Below are 13,896 nucleotides of genomic sequence, written 5' to 3'. Positions count from 1 at the left end.
TCGATCATGATTCCCAGAAACGATTTGATTCGATTCACAAGAGCCTGAATCGATTCGATTCTGATTCTTTCGATTCTTCAATTCAATTCAATTTTGAGTTTAGACATTTATACACATTTGTTTAGAAATACATTAATAATCTACTATATAATATGAATATATTGATATTAATCTGATCCAGTTCACATACTGTAAATGTATCAGTGAAATAATGAGATTGTTAATATCATACATGGATTCTCTAAAGGAGAAGTTCTAACGAAACAAACAAACAAACATTGTTCTGCTTCTCCTGGAGGGCGTTTCAGTTTGGCCACTAGGTGGCGGTCGCGCTGTAGCATTACACTTTATTCAAGAAGACAACAGTATGAGGGAAAAAACAATGTTTTAGACCACAAATAGTTACTTTAAAAAACTGAAAATACTTTTATTCCTAGCAATTGTTTCAAAGTGACACAGGATGAAGAACTCAACAGATTTAGTGATTCAAAGTGATATAAATGGTTGACTTTTAGCATGTTTCTTAGGCTATGGTTATTGAGATAATTGCTAATAAGTTGCACTAAAATATTAGATTCTTGAAATGTTTCATGAAGCTAAAAAAGCATAAATGTGTCACTGTAGTGAATGGTGCATAATGTCCGTCTGTTATGGTTATATATTCTGATGAAATGTCCGTTCCTGGTTCCTTAATTTGTTACATACATTTCTCCCAAAGGTGACTTATATGTGACTTTTTATTTGTTATGCTTTTTTTGCTGTTACAACTTATACTCCAGAGCAACATATAGTCTGAAAAATGCAGTATGCTGGGCGGGGCCACAAGCTCCCTGCTCCGCCCCATTCTGATGAATGCACCAAATACATCCATGAAGGTCTTTGTTTTCCTCATCTGAGCTGGAATCCAGATCAAAACTGTACAGCTGGATAGAAGTTATATTTTTGTTGCATCGCTAATGTTAGCATTGGGTTGTGAGGAGCTGTAAGCTAGCAGGAGAGTGTGTAAACACAGATTGGAAGAGTCCCGCCCACAACTCAGTCACATTTCAACACAAGTCCTGCTGCTCTGCAAAAACTAAATGTTAGAAAACGACAGGTTTTAGGATTCTGGCTAAAAACAGCATCATCGTAATTAAAAGACCACTGACAACACTTTGAAAACAAATCCTTAAATAGTCAGAGTGAGACTATCATTTCGCTGGAAGTGGAAGTAAATCATTTCTATGGGTGACGTCGCACTCGCTCTACAGTCAAATGTTCTGTAAAAGCCTCACAGCACGGAGTCTGGGTTTGTCTGTGGAGAAGCTTTGTCTTTTATTATAAATGTTTTCTGAAAACTTTATTGAATCTGCATTGTGTTGAGCTGAGGGAAAATGTTCACTTTGAGGAGGAGACAAAGCTGAAGAAGGCGTGATGACTGAGGTCAGACGCTGCTCAGCGTGCACCTGGTTGTTTGGACTGTGGCAGCTTCACAGTGGGTGGAATTCCAGTCTAATTACAGGTGGAGGAGGAAGATGATGGCTGTGAGAATACAGTAGAGGAAGACAGGTGGGACAACAAAAGGGTTTCAAATCAAAGGCGACGGCAAACCTGCCTGACCGAGGACCCAACGTACAGACGCTGTCATGATGCAGAGGAGACGCTGATGACGAGTGAAAGCAGGAAAACAGAGCAGAGGAACCGTGGAGGACAAGTCATCGAGGAGAGACGGGATCACCATGACAACCCTCCACCAGAGAGGCGGATGAGGGGCGGGAAAGGAGCCGCCGTCCCAGGAGCCAAAAAACACAGGAAACCCGTTTCCACCTCATGATTTTACCAATGTTCTTCCTGTTGGTGTTGAAAAAAAAGATTCTGTCCGTCAGGAAGGGCCAGAGATGAAAGCCAAACTTCAGAGGAAAGGTTTTGGGATCTGCGATGGGACCAGGAGGAGAGCAGCTCCAGTAACAGAGGTGCAGACGGAGGCAGGAATGCAACAGGTGCATTCCTCCGGACAAAAGCCAGCATGGTTTAAAATCAGTGGGTCAGTGCATGCGGCCCCCACGCCTGGGGAGGGGGAAGAATTTAATTAAACTCTGAACCCCCTTCTTCCTGTTTAATCCAAGCATGGGGTCATTAGGATGAAGCAGTGGCACTTTCTCTCAGTATTTCTGTCAGAAAAAAGGAATCATCACTCGAGACTTTGAGCGGCTGGGTGGCTCAGTGGGCTAAGTGTAGGGCTGCACGCAGGAGCCCTGGGTTCGATTCCAGGGTTGTCCACTGATCCCCACCCAGATTGGGTCCTTAGGCAAGACCCTTGACGCTGCTGCCTAACTGGGTCCCTGTGCCCCTCAAGTACAGGGTTGTGTCAGGAAGGGCATCCGGCATAAAAACTCTGCCAAATCACTGATGCGAAACAGCTTATGGAGCTGAATGAAGACGTGCAGAGGTTAACCTGCTGAAGTTAATAACTTCACATCCTGATGGTTGTGGAACAGAAAACATTTACAGAGTTTTGAAAAAAGAAAAAAAAAAGGTTTTCCTTTTCTTCCCATCTGTGAAGCTCCGCAGTGACGGCTGAGCTGACCTAAATCCGAATCCCACTGGGGGGGTGGGGGGGGCTGCTATCCGCCCCCATGACTCCTCAGAACCCTTCCTCTGAACCTGATGTCAGCTGCTTTGCTGCACTAATGCAGCCTTGGTATCAGGAATTCTGTCAGGAATCCCGAGCTCAGAGGAATTCCTGGATCCAAACTTTAATTCCATGCAGCTCAAAGATTCTACTGTAGGCTAATTTTCCAGACACATCCAATGTCCAACTCAGAGGCTTCTGAGTCACGCAGAATAGTAAAAGTTTAAATATCCTCCAAAAAAAGCTGTCCATTCTTATTTTTATCAAAAACTACAATTCCCAGAGCCCCGCCCCTTCACACATGTTCTCATTGAAAAGCCCCAAATGTCCAGAAGGAGTTCATTCAGGAGGATGAAGGTTGAGAGAGATTCAGGTTTAGAAAAGTCATCTACAGAGGACACATTTACATGCTGGTTGTCATAAGAATATTAGAGATGTTTCTTTTAAATAAAAAACGGGAGGGATGGGGGCATTACAAAGATGATCGATGCTCTTATTGGGGCGACAGAAATCTGTCTTGAGATTATTAACATAGAAAAAAAATCTTCAAACACCAACAGGATTGCTGTTTTAAGACTTTTTAAAGGGGCCTTACCATGAAAAATCTGCTTATTGATCTTTAAAGTGTATTTTATTGTTCAATCCTCAATATAAACAACCCTAAAGCGGTACTTTGATCTGTTCACACATTTCTGAGTAATCCTCTAAAAACCTGCACTCTCCACAGCAGCCCCTCCCATACCCACGAAAACGAGCAGGTGGAAACGTGCTGATGTCACAGAGTGAGACCGCCCCTTTCAGGAAGACTCTGCTCCTGGCCGAGTCATACCAGTGCCTCCCTGCTTGACACTCAGCACTGAGGAGTTAGACTGGGGGGTTAAACCACCAAATGGTTCCCGAGCGCGGCTGTGTCTGCAGCTCACCGCTCCCCCAGGGGATGGGTCAAATGCGGAGAACAAATTTCACACACCGAGGTGCATGACAAATAGTGGGACTTTAACTTTAACTCTGACGACATGTTGGGATGGATCCTAAACGTATCCGAGAATAACACAAGCAGACTGGGATATTTGAGAAGATGGCAGGAGAAAGGGAGCAGACCATTTCCTGGAGGAAAAGCGAGCGCCAAATTGGGAAAACTGGTTTAAACGTGGATTATTGAGCAACGGCAGAAAGGTAACTGAATTTACATTAAAGCAAAGAGGATTTTTAATACAGAGATTATATGTTGTCATTTCAATGAATCCTGAAAAGTTCATCTGGTTGACGTCATGAAATGGGGAGCACCCATAAAAAGCGAGAGGCGGAGCCTCAAAGATAGAGTTGTTTGACTTCTGAGTATAAAAGGGGTCCACAAAAATAACCCATATTTCATAAATAATTTGTGTTTTAGTTCCAAAGGTAACATTTGAATGAATATAGTTTAATCTGGGACTAAAGTTAATCATGGTAAGGTCCCTTTAAGGTTCTTAACGTCGTGGAATGGAGGTCGACGCCCTCGTCAACCAATGGTGTAGTTCACACCAGACGCGAAGCGCCACGGCCCTCTGCGGCCGGATCTCACCAACGTCTGGTCTATTTTTTTCAACAATCCACGAGTGATCTGCGTCGAACGTCGCGGAAAAAATGCGAGTCTGCTGTGAACTGGAGGTGAAGCGGATACCGCACACACTACTTGCACATTGCTTCGCAGCGCTTCCACATCCAGTGTGAACCCAGCGCAGAGTTCCTACAACACAAACTGCTTTCAGATTCTACAGTTCTCTATTTCTGAGAATAAGGACCTGAACAAGCAGACACTGGAAGCATCACGTCCAGTTGGTCTGTTCCAAAAGGTGCAGTATGAAAGTAAAGCTAACCAAATGAAGATGAGAAGTTTCTCCAACCCCAAACTCATCACGTTTTTTCCTTCAGTGTTAGATCTTCTGACTCATCTGAGCGCCACGTTCAAAACCAAAAGAACATGAGAAATACAGAAAAACATTTTTAAAGGATTTTGAACATCACTCTGAGTCTGAAAGCTTTGATGTTGGACACTGTTCCAGTGCATCCACCTCGACCGTGTGACGGCGGGCGTGTCCCCACATGTGAGATGTTAACAAGCTTAGAGAAAACCATCAATTCCATCTGTGATGCTTATCAGCAGCAGAGTGATACAGTCCTGCTTCTGGCTGGGAAAAGAGCCAAGCGGAGCAGACTGTGATCAAGTGGTCCATTCCTCGTTTGCTCTCCTCCATCTTTCATGGCTTTTTCATTTCAGAGTCCTTTATGGGTCCGCCAGGCGGGCTCGCCACTCCTGCATTTTTAATTAAAATCTGAAATGTGCAATAACTCTGGAGACTCTGGGAGAGCCGGCCGTGGATCAGATGGTTCTCCAGCAGACTTCTATCAAGCTTGTTGCCCATTTTTGCCAAACGCTTGGACCCAGGCCAGACTGATCTACCTTTCAGAAAAGCCCTCCACCAAGCACATGCAGCCCCCCACACACACTCCTACAACAGCCTAATCCATTCAAAGAGCCTCAGAAAAATCCAATCTTTAAAGTCACTTTTCCTGACTTCCCATGACTCCCAGAGGACAAAAGGCTTCTTGTGAAGGAACGGACGGGATAAAGACCCCCGCGCTATACTTCAGTCATATGGGTGCAGCTGCATTACGTTCTCACACCCCCTCCAGAGGCACAATAAAATAAATCCCATCACCCTGCTGGAAAGAGCTGGAGGCCACATGTTTCTGTACCTGGGAAAGTGGTGGGCCGTCCCGCCTGATGCTACCGCAGAAATCTAATCCACCTCCAGAGTTTTGGATGAGATTAGGAAGTGAGCAGGTGGTAGTGGAGGTTAACATCATAATTATAAGGCAGCAAATCTGTTTCATAAAGAAAAGCTGGACCACCGTACATGAAAAGAGGCGATGGCAACGGAAACCACTGCACAAAAATGCAAATCTCCAGAGATTAGATGGATCCCTAAAGACCTCTAATTTAACCTCAGCCACCCAAAGCACCAAATCACAAGAGCCCCTCTGCTCTGAAACCCAGAGAGGCTCCAGACACCACATGAACGCTACACATCAAACCTGAAATGTTCAGCCCCCCCCACACACACACACACATTGTTTCCATTCTACCATTATCTTCTCACATCTCAAGGAGGTGGGGGGGCAGACAGGTTAGAAATTCCAGGCCTCCTCCTTACACAAACACGGGAGAAAAAAAGCTCCAAGTATTCAGCGTGGCCATGGCTCGTTCTCTGAAAGAGCTAAAGTAGTGAGGGGGGGGGGGCTCAAACAGTCGTCCCACATCCACCCGAAAGGCATTCCTCGGACCCGCCCACCCACCCGCCTTCATTAAGCCGGACCACCTGCTGGGAGAGCAGAACCCCCCTCATGTTCTGCTGGACTGCTGTGTGCGCAGGTCCAATCCCATCAGTGTCTCAACACCCCCCCACAGGAACTGCACGCTCACAGCATCCTGGACACACAAGTGTGAAGCAGAGCTCACATTATGAGCTCACTTCTCTGCAGGTAAAAAAGCTTCACAACGTTAGTGACCAGAAGAAGCAGAGCAGAACTGTGCTGCTGCTTTTCCTCACAGCTTTGAGGGATTCCTCAAGAAATCAAGCAGCTGAGAAACAGAAAGATAGCCTGTGTGCTCGACACATCTCCATCAGGATGGCTTCCTGCTGCCGAGGCGTCCTCGCCTCTTTGTTTTTAGAAAAAGAGATGGAAAGAAAGATAAGTGTTTTTTATCCAAAGAGTTTATTGAAGCAGAAAGTTCTGAGGTCGTGTCGTCGTGCACTCTGACTCAAACGTGATCTAAGCTGTGGACTCTGTGCACAATCAGCCGCAATAACTACACTGAGAGGCTGCAGAGGAACCAGAAAACGGAGCCGGGGGCGTCGCTGCTGCCAGACAGGATGCAAATTCAACAATGAACTCGTGGGATCAAGTTTTTCAGTCTGGAAGTTTTCATAGGAACTGCTCGGTGTGAACGCTGCAGGTTTACAGGTGTCTGGTTGATGAAAGACGCCAACATTAAGGTACAGTAGTATGGAGCTAAATCAGGGCCAGTATTATTTGAAACCCAAATGAAACAAATTGAAAAAAAATTAATGTTTGGCCTAAAAAAAAATGTCAGAAACTTTTTGCTACTCTAAAATAAAACAAAACTTCATTTTAACTTTTAAATCTTTTTTTCACTTTTTTTGTTTTTTAATCTGAATCGGGTGTTTTCGATGCCTGTTTGTAACAACGGGCAAGAACAGCGTTTTGGACGCAGTAAAACTCTGCTTTTACACCCCTCTAGGACTACGTCAGACTATGACAGTACAGACTAAACAGACATGTTCTCACCATAATTCTCACAGTTCTCAGAGACAGTGAATGCACCGGGACTGAAGGTACCCCCCTCATCGATTTTGATTGGTCCTTCGTTTTAGCCCCGCCCCAAAGCGCCACAACAAGGCCAAAACTTTGAAACTGAAATTTTCAGATTTGAAAACAGAAAAAAAAAGATTTGAAACTGAAAAAAAAAAATGAAATAGAAATTGAGTTTTGAAACCTGAAAAACAGAACATTTGAAGCTGAAAATAACTAAGTTTATTTTAAAATAGCAAAAGTTTTGGATATTTAAAATTTTTTTGGCCAATAACCAATATTTTTTTCAAAATGTTTTGCTTGAGTTTCAAATAATATTGGCCCTGATTTAATTTCATACAACGGGAGCCTCAGCTAAAGCCTTAGTCGCACGCAGCTGGGTAGGGTCGACCCGTTTGGGTTCTGCAGGTTTCTGGGGTGTCCAGATCTGTGGAGGGTTGTAGAGGAGCAGCGGCATCTTAAGTGGAGCACAGGTGTGTCTTACAGTTCCCTTGTGACTCGTACGACCGCCTCAAGGCAAGTCATGACAATGGAACATACTGTATCATCAAGTATTACAAGTTGCACTTGTGGCATACGGGTGATGCTGTCCTATGGTGAGCATGTGATGCACAACTGCTCATTGGAAACTACATTGTTAATTTCTCCTTTCTAACAATCAGGCTGCACCAAGGAGCGTGCACGTCTCACGTGAACAGCACTAATGAGATCCTTGTTCAGTCTGCAGGATTTGGGAGGTTTGAAATCTGTACGACACGCCTGCATCTTACCTACTCCCCCTTATGTGTGCTCACTACAACCTGTTGCCTGCAGCATGCCCGTAGGAAAAAATGAACCCCTTCTCTCTACGGTTCACTGAGCGGTCTACCACCTCGATATTTCCTGCAGGTCACCTGTGTGTCCCGTACAGGTTTGACCCTTTTCGCCCGTATCCAGCCGTAAGGACAGCTGAGGCTAAAGCATAAGAGGACAGCTGTCACATGAAGGCACCAAACATCTGTCCTCACTCCACCCTGATCCGAACTCCAACACGTATGCCACAGCAAACACAACATCCTCTGCAGCCGTGTCCACACATGCAACAGAAATCCTCCGCTCCTCTTTGCTTCTTCATCACTCATCCCATTTCTCTTCTTGGCAAGCAGCTCACACGTCTTTTTTCCTCATACCCAGACAATGCGCCTCCCCACCACGCTCTCTGCCAGGCATTCCTGAGTCCGTCCCAGCATCGAAAATGTCAAGAATGAGGAGGGGGAAGAGGCGGGAGTAGCGAGCGCTGCGGCAGGTAGAGTCTTGTCTGACCCCAAAGCCTCTGAGGTTGGCGGCTGCAGGAAACAGATGCCTTCTGACTCCACTCTCTTAATTAAAACTCTTCCCTTCAGCGAGCCTTGAAGCCCACTTTCCTCTGGAAAAGGAACTCAGTAATAATCATCAGACTCAGCAAAAACAAAAGGAAGAATGACGCAGATACACAAGTCAGATAAATATTACTTATTCAAATCTGCAGAGCCTCAAGGTCTTTCTGTGCTTTTGCTCCAACGTGAGTCTAATGACTCCTTGCCACTGCTTTTTTCCAACAGCAATGAAATACGAGAGAAATCAGATTATGCAAAGTAAACCCTCTTCAGGAACAAAAGCTCTAAACAAACCGTTTGTCTAAACAGCAACTCAGAGCCAAGAAACTCCTCTTTCCACAGCAGGAGTCCGAGACGGAGAAGAGGCCAGAGAATAAAAAGGTTAGCGGAGCAGCGTTTCGTGCCTGGACAGACAAACAGAAGGAGTTTTATGTGTGTGCCAGGCGCAACTTAACACTGCAAATAAGCTCCATCCACGGGAACATCCTGCCACCAAGAACCGTTCACAGGAAAGAGTCCAGAGACCAGCCAGTGCTGATTGCCCCAGAAAGTCCTCCGCGAGGTGATCCGTGCTCCGAATCATTTCCTCCCAGAGTCAAACCCTGAACGGCTGCCAGCATTGTCAGGGAGCAGCAAGAGTTAACCGCCGACCGGCTGGCAGCGAGTCGCCGGCTCAGATTCATTAGTCTGATAGCTTTGGTATTGAAGTGATAACGCTCCCTGACAACACTTTTTCAAGTGATTTTTGCTCAAACTTTGGAAACTCAACACAAAAAAAGAACTGCTGGTTTCCAAGGAGAAATCTGGGTCTCCTCCAGCAGAGCTGAGCCTGTGTGACGCAGTGAAGCTCTGCTGTCATGAGCTGGATGACGGTTAGTTTCACGTATGATCTGATAAAACAGTTGTGCTTCAGAGTGCAAAGGTCAAGAATCAGCCCTAAGCCAGGAACGCCTCACTCACGGTTCTCTAAAACTGGAGTCCACGCTGGATCCATCATTCTATCAGCTGCTCACTTCAGGATCCCGTTCCCGTCCCACACAGCCGGCAGCTTTAGTCTGACAGCACCAGAACCCGGAGATTCCCTCCGTTGCTTCATGCTCACCTTCCACGCAGTGTTCCACGTCCTCCAGGTTGCGCAGGGTTATCCTCATCAGGCTGGAGTTGAGCATGAGCTCGTTCTTGTGCTCCGGGTCTTCCGCCTCCGGGGCCGAGTTCAGGAAGAAGATGCGAGTGTCTCCTGTGGACACCTGGTTGTCACAGATCCGGGGGTTCCCAAACCCGCCGATCATCACCTTGTTCCCGCCGTCCAGCAGGATCTGACGGTTCACATTCGACTTTCCCTTCAAGTAGCGCCAAACTCTCACCTTTGAGGAAGAAGAAGAAAAGAGCCAGTTATGAAGCAGACTGTGGATTTCACTGATAATATTATCAAATGTGAACATTGGAGCTTTAAAAATCTTGGTGATGTGCATGAAGGTCTTCCTGCTGGCGGGGGCCTTAACTGTTTATGTTTTGGTGATGACAGGCGGGAGTCACATTGATAACAGCTTCTCTCTGCAAACATGCATCTGATCCCGCAGCAGACATGCCCCCCCCCCCATCACTGGCAGGGCAGCAGAGGCCTTTTCCTGCACGTCAGGTCTCCCATGCAAGTGGTCTCTGTTTGGAGGCGTTAACCATTTGCACTCAGCTGACAGGGGGGGGGGGGGACCAAACACCGCATGTTGAGATATTAAAGAGCAACCCACCACCAGACCACAAAACCTCCAGACCACAAAACCCCCAGACCACAAAACCCCCAGACCACAAAATCTCCAGACCACAAAACCCCCAGACCACTGTGCAGAAAAAGTTCACTTCACCATGAATGTCTTCTCAATCAGGAAGGAGCTCCCTGACTGAGAAGACACAGACTCCTCATATGAGTCCAGAAGGACTAAGTCTCAGTTCTGCTGGTTTCTACAGCCACCTGGATGACTGACGACAGCTCGCTGCTGCTTCTTTATTATTACCTTGGCAGCAGCTTGTAGGACTTTAGGCTGACAGGAAAGAAAAACTACACTTCAGGCTGCAGCTGCAGAGGTCTGAGTCTCCAACATGAAGTCACAAATCTCAGGTTCGGATGGAGAAACTGTCAGGAACAAACTAAATCTGAGGCAGGAATCTTTTCCTGGACTACAGCTGAACAGTCGGGGGCACCGGGGGCCCCGCTTCTTGCAGCAGCATGTTTGGGATGATTACATGGTCGGTTGGGCCTGCCTTGTGGCGGTGCGGGGGGTGTGGGGTCATGTTAGTGAAGGATTGTGGATGAATGAGTTTGGACAAGTGTTCTTCAGCAGAGATGCTGCTGCTCCTCCTCAGCTCTTCTCAAACTTCCCTCGCGCCCCGAACCGCTCACCTTGCACGAGTACGTGTGGTGCACCGGGTCCACGTTGATGATCTCGTCCACGGTTCCGGTCAGGACCACGTTGGCTTCCTCCTCGCGGTCCTCCAACTCTTTTTCCGGGCAGCTCGCGGCGCAGAGCGGAAGCAGCAGAGCCGCGAGCAGCGCCGCGCGGAGCAGCGCCGCGCGCCCGCTACGAAGAGTCCCATGGGAGCCCATGAGCAGCGCGCGGATGAGAGCACGTGAGAGGAAACTTTCTCAGGTGAACCTGGCCGCTGCACGCGCCTGAACTCTCGGCGTGGGTTGAAAGCGTCGCGTCCGGCGTCTCCTTCTCCTGCCGCAGCCGCGCTCCGAGCATCCACAGCCCGGGTCAGAAATCCCTCTCTGCCGCCGCCGGCTGGAGGACCAGGAGGAAGAGGAGGAAGAGGAGGGAGGAAGGGGCTGGGACCTCTCTCTCTCTCTCTCTCTCTCTCTCTCTCTAGGAATGCACGCGCACGGGTCCGGGGTTTGCAGGCGATCTGAATTACAGATCCCACAAGTGTGTGTGTGTGTATGTGTCGGGGGGCGTTGCGCAGACCGATTGTCCTACGCCGCCCCCAGTCGGAGAGACAGCGCCTGTGCGACCCCCTCAAACACACACCTGGACGAACAGCCGCGCACGCGCCTCTATTAAATGCTGATTTAGAAACGAGGTGATTCTGGGAGACAAGACCGCCAAACTTTCATTTTTCTAACTGAGCGCATGCACAGAAGCGTTTCAGATGAGCCTTTAGCTGCTGACAAACAACCAGATCATGGAAGGGGGGTCTCAGAATGCCCCCTCCCCCGAAACAACCTGAAAGAGTCAGTAACTTAACGCTAATTTCGACACATATTGTTTAAAGTTATTACACATTTCTTACTGTTTCAGCAACACAGTGAAGAACCAGAAAAAAAAACACCTCAATGACAGAACAGTTTCTTCATTATTCCTCTTTCAGCGACTGAAAACAAGTTAAAAACGTGCCGAAACCAAATTGAAAGTATGCTGAAAACAGGCTGAAAACCAGACTGAAAACAGACTGAAACAAGGCTGAAAACAGGTTGAAACCAGGCTGACTCACATCAGCTTCCAAATCAGGAAATTCTCCAAATTTATTCAGCTTTCAAGAGAATTATTACAATTCTTAAATCCAACAGAAACATTTACAAACAGGTTTAGACATTTATTTGATTTATTATTTTATCTTTTTATTTGCATGTCATGGTGGTGGAAAGGAGCGGGTCCTCATGTGCTGATGTCACAAAGTGAGAACAGCCCCTTTCAGGAAGAGTCAGCTCCACCCCCAGGCTAACTGTGTTGACCTTATGGAACCACTACCCCCTAGTGGTCAGCTAAAGAGTTAGTGTTTCAGTTGAACACGGGAAGGCCTAACGTGCGCATGGGAATAGTTTCCTTGCACGAGAGGTTGTGTAAGCCTGGAAGTAGATTTGTCTGTAAGTACAAATGTGCATTTTTGGTTCAAATAGACGTTTTTGGTGATTAATAGTTTCACAAATATTGTGAAGTCATTTGGATGAAAATGCTGGCTGTGTTCATTGTTTCTATGCTTTATACAAAACAAGTGAAGATTATTATTTATTTAGTTTGATAGCTGCAAATCTTTATTTTGTCATTGTGATTTAAGTTATTAATTGTATAGGAAACTCATACATTGTTTGTGTTGTTTTGTTCAGTTTTACAAAAAAGAGAGAAAAAGAAAAAAGAACGGAAAAATGGAACCCACCTGCAAAAGTACATCTTTTCAAAATCACTTTTTTCTTGGGCCTCTTTTTTGTTCGCTATCTGTCTAGCCTTGCTCAGAAACGTAATCGTGACGACAGAATACTAACACAAACACTTTGTCCTAAAAGCTAGCAGCTCGAGCTAGCTGGGATCAGCTCGCTTTGCTCAGTTTTTACTGCTTAAATACCTACTTTTAATTCTTTTACTGTTTTGCTTATTTCTATGCTTATATTTTATCTATTAGTGTTCTTGGTCTTGTATTGTACAGCGCCTTGTAGCAGTTTTGGCTGTGCTAAAGCGCTTTATAAGTAAAGTTGATTTGACTTGATTCTGTCCCGCAGCAGTTTGGCGATTTTCATATTTTCACACTATATGGGGGAAAGAAAACTTTAGTTTGAAAGATCTTCATGAAATTTCACATACACTCCACCAGGTTAAGTCTACAACCACAACTGAAGTTTCATTGACCTTTGACTTCAGGAATTCCTTAAATCACTTTCAGTACCACATACATACTTAAACCGCCCAGAGGGCTTTCGATCTGTCGCCTCCTGACTCCTTGAGCATCATGGGAAGTTACTTAGTTTGTACAGCGTTAGCGTGGTGAGCTAAAAGTAACGTTCCACTGTTGCTTATAAATTTTTTACCAGAATATTGTATAAAATTGAATACATGAATCATTAGATAAAGTTGGACAGAACAATATGACATACGTTGTGAATGCATAGAAATGTGGGCGTGGTTAACAAATAAATCCTCTGTTGCCAAGGACATCCAAAAATTGACTTTTCCTAATTTTTTTTCTGAAACTTACCTTTTCATCGACCAAAGAATAAAATGGTTGCTATGGAGATAAATCCAACAGAATAGACACAATTTGGGGAAAAGTGGAGTTTTTTTTCATTAATTTGTCATCTCTGACCAGGGTGGGAGGGGTATTCGTGGAGAGTGAGGGGCGTGTAGCTGCCCCTCAGCCTGTGAGGGAGGGTCAAAGGGGACGTTGAGGGCAGTCAGGGTAGCCATACAACGCCACATGCAGCTTTAATGTATTTCATGTCCTTCAGAAGGTCACATTTCAGTGAGCAAAACATGAAATATTTAAGGTTGTGAGTTCATGCATCAGAACTTAACGTGCTCCGTATTTGCATGACCTGGTGGAGGTCCGTCAGTCTTCAGAGACTGAGGGTGGAGGCAGTCCATCACAGCTTCAGTGGCCTCTGGCTGACAGTGGTGAGCAAACTCTAACGTTTACTTTAGTGCTCCCGGACCAACAGCCCTGTTAATAAAAAGTGTGACCATAGAGCAGCCAGAAAGAGAGGTTCCTGTGAATGGAGAGCATTAAAGATTGCCTGATCTTCTCCAACTCCCCGTGTGTAAACGTAACCATATGGCCGGTTTGTTTGAG

At 46.0% G+C, this 13,896-nt stretch overlaps 1 protein-coding gene across 1 annotated transcript in view; it reads right to left on the bottom strand.

Annotated features, from left to right (window-relative positions):
- agrn (agrin) overlaps positions 1-11,119 on the bottom strand; it is a gene marked incomplete in the record, with an annotated part of 299,832 nt that extends 288,713 nt beyond the window's left edge. The window contains 2 exon segments of the mRNA XM_036212931.1: positions 9,446-9,707; positions 10,742-11,119. Of these exon segments, the coding sequence (XP_036068824.1) occupies positions 9,446-9,707; positions 10,742-10,945 (466 nt within the window).
- Positions 11,120-13,896: the final 2,777 nt, after the last annotated feature.

Source organism: Oryzias melastigma, linkage group LG7 (genome assembly GCF_002922805.2).
Source record: "Oryzias melastigma strain HK-1 linkage group LG7, ASM292280v2, whole genome shotgun sequence".
Classification (NCBI taxonomy): Eukaryota; Metazoa; Chordata; class Actinopteri; order Beloniformes; family Adrianichthyidae; genus Oryzias; species Oryzias melastigma.
The sequence above is the reverse complement of the archived record's forward strand: the minus strand, read 5'-3'. Positions and strand labels throughout refer to the sequence as shown.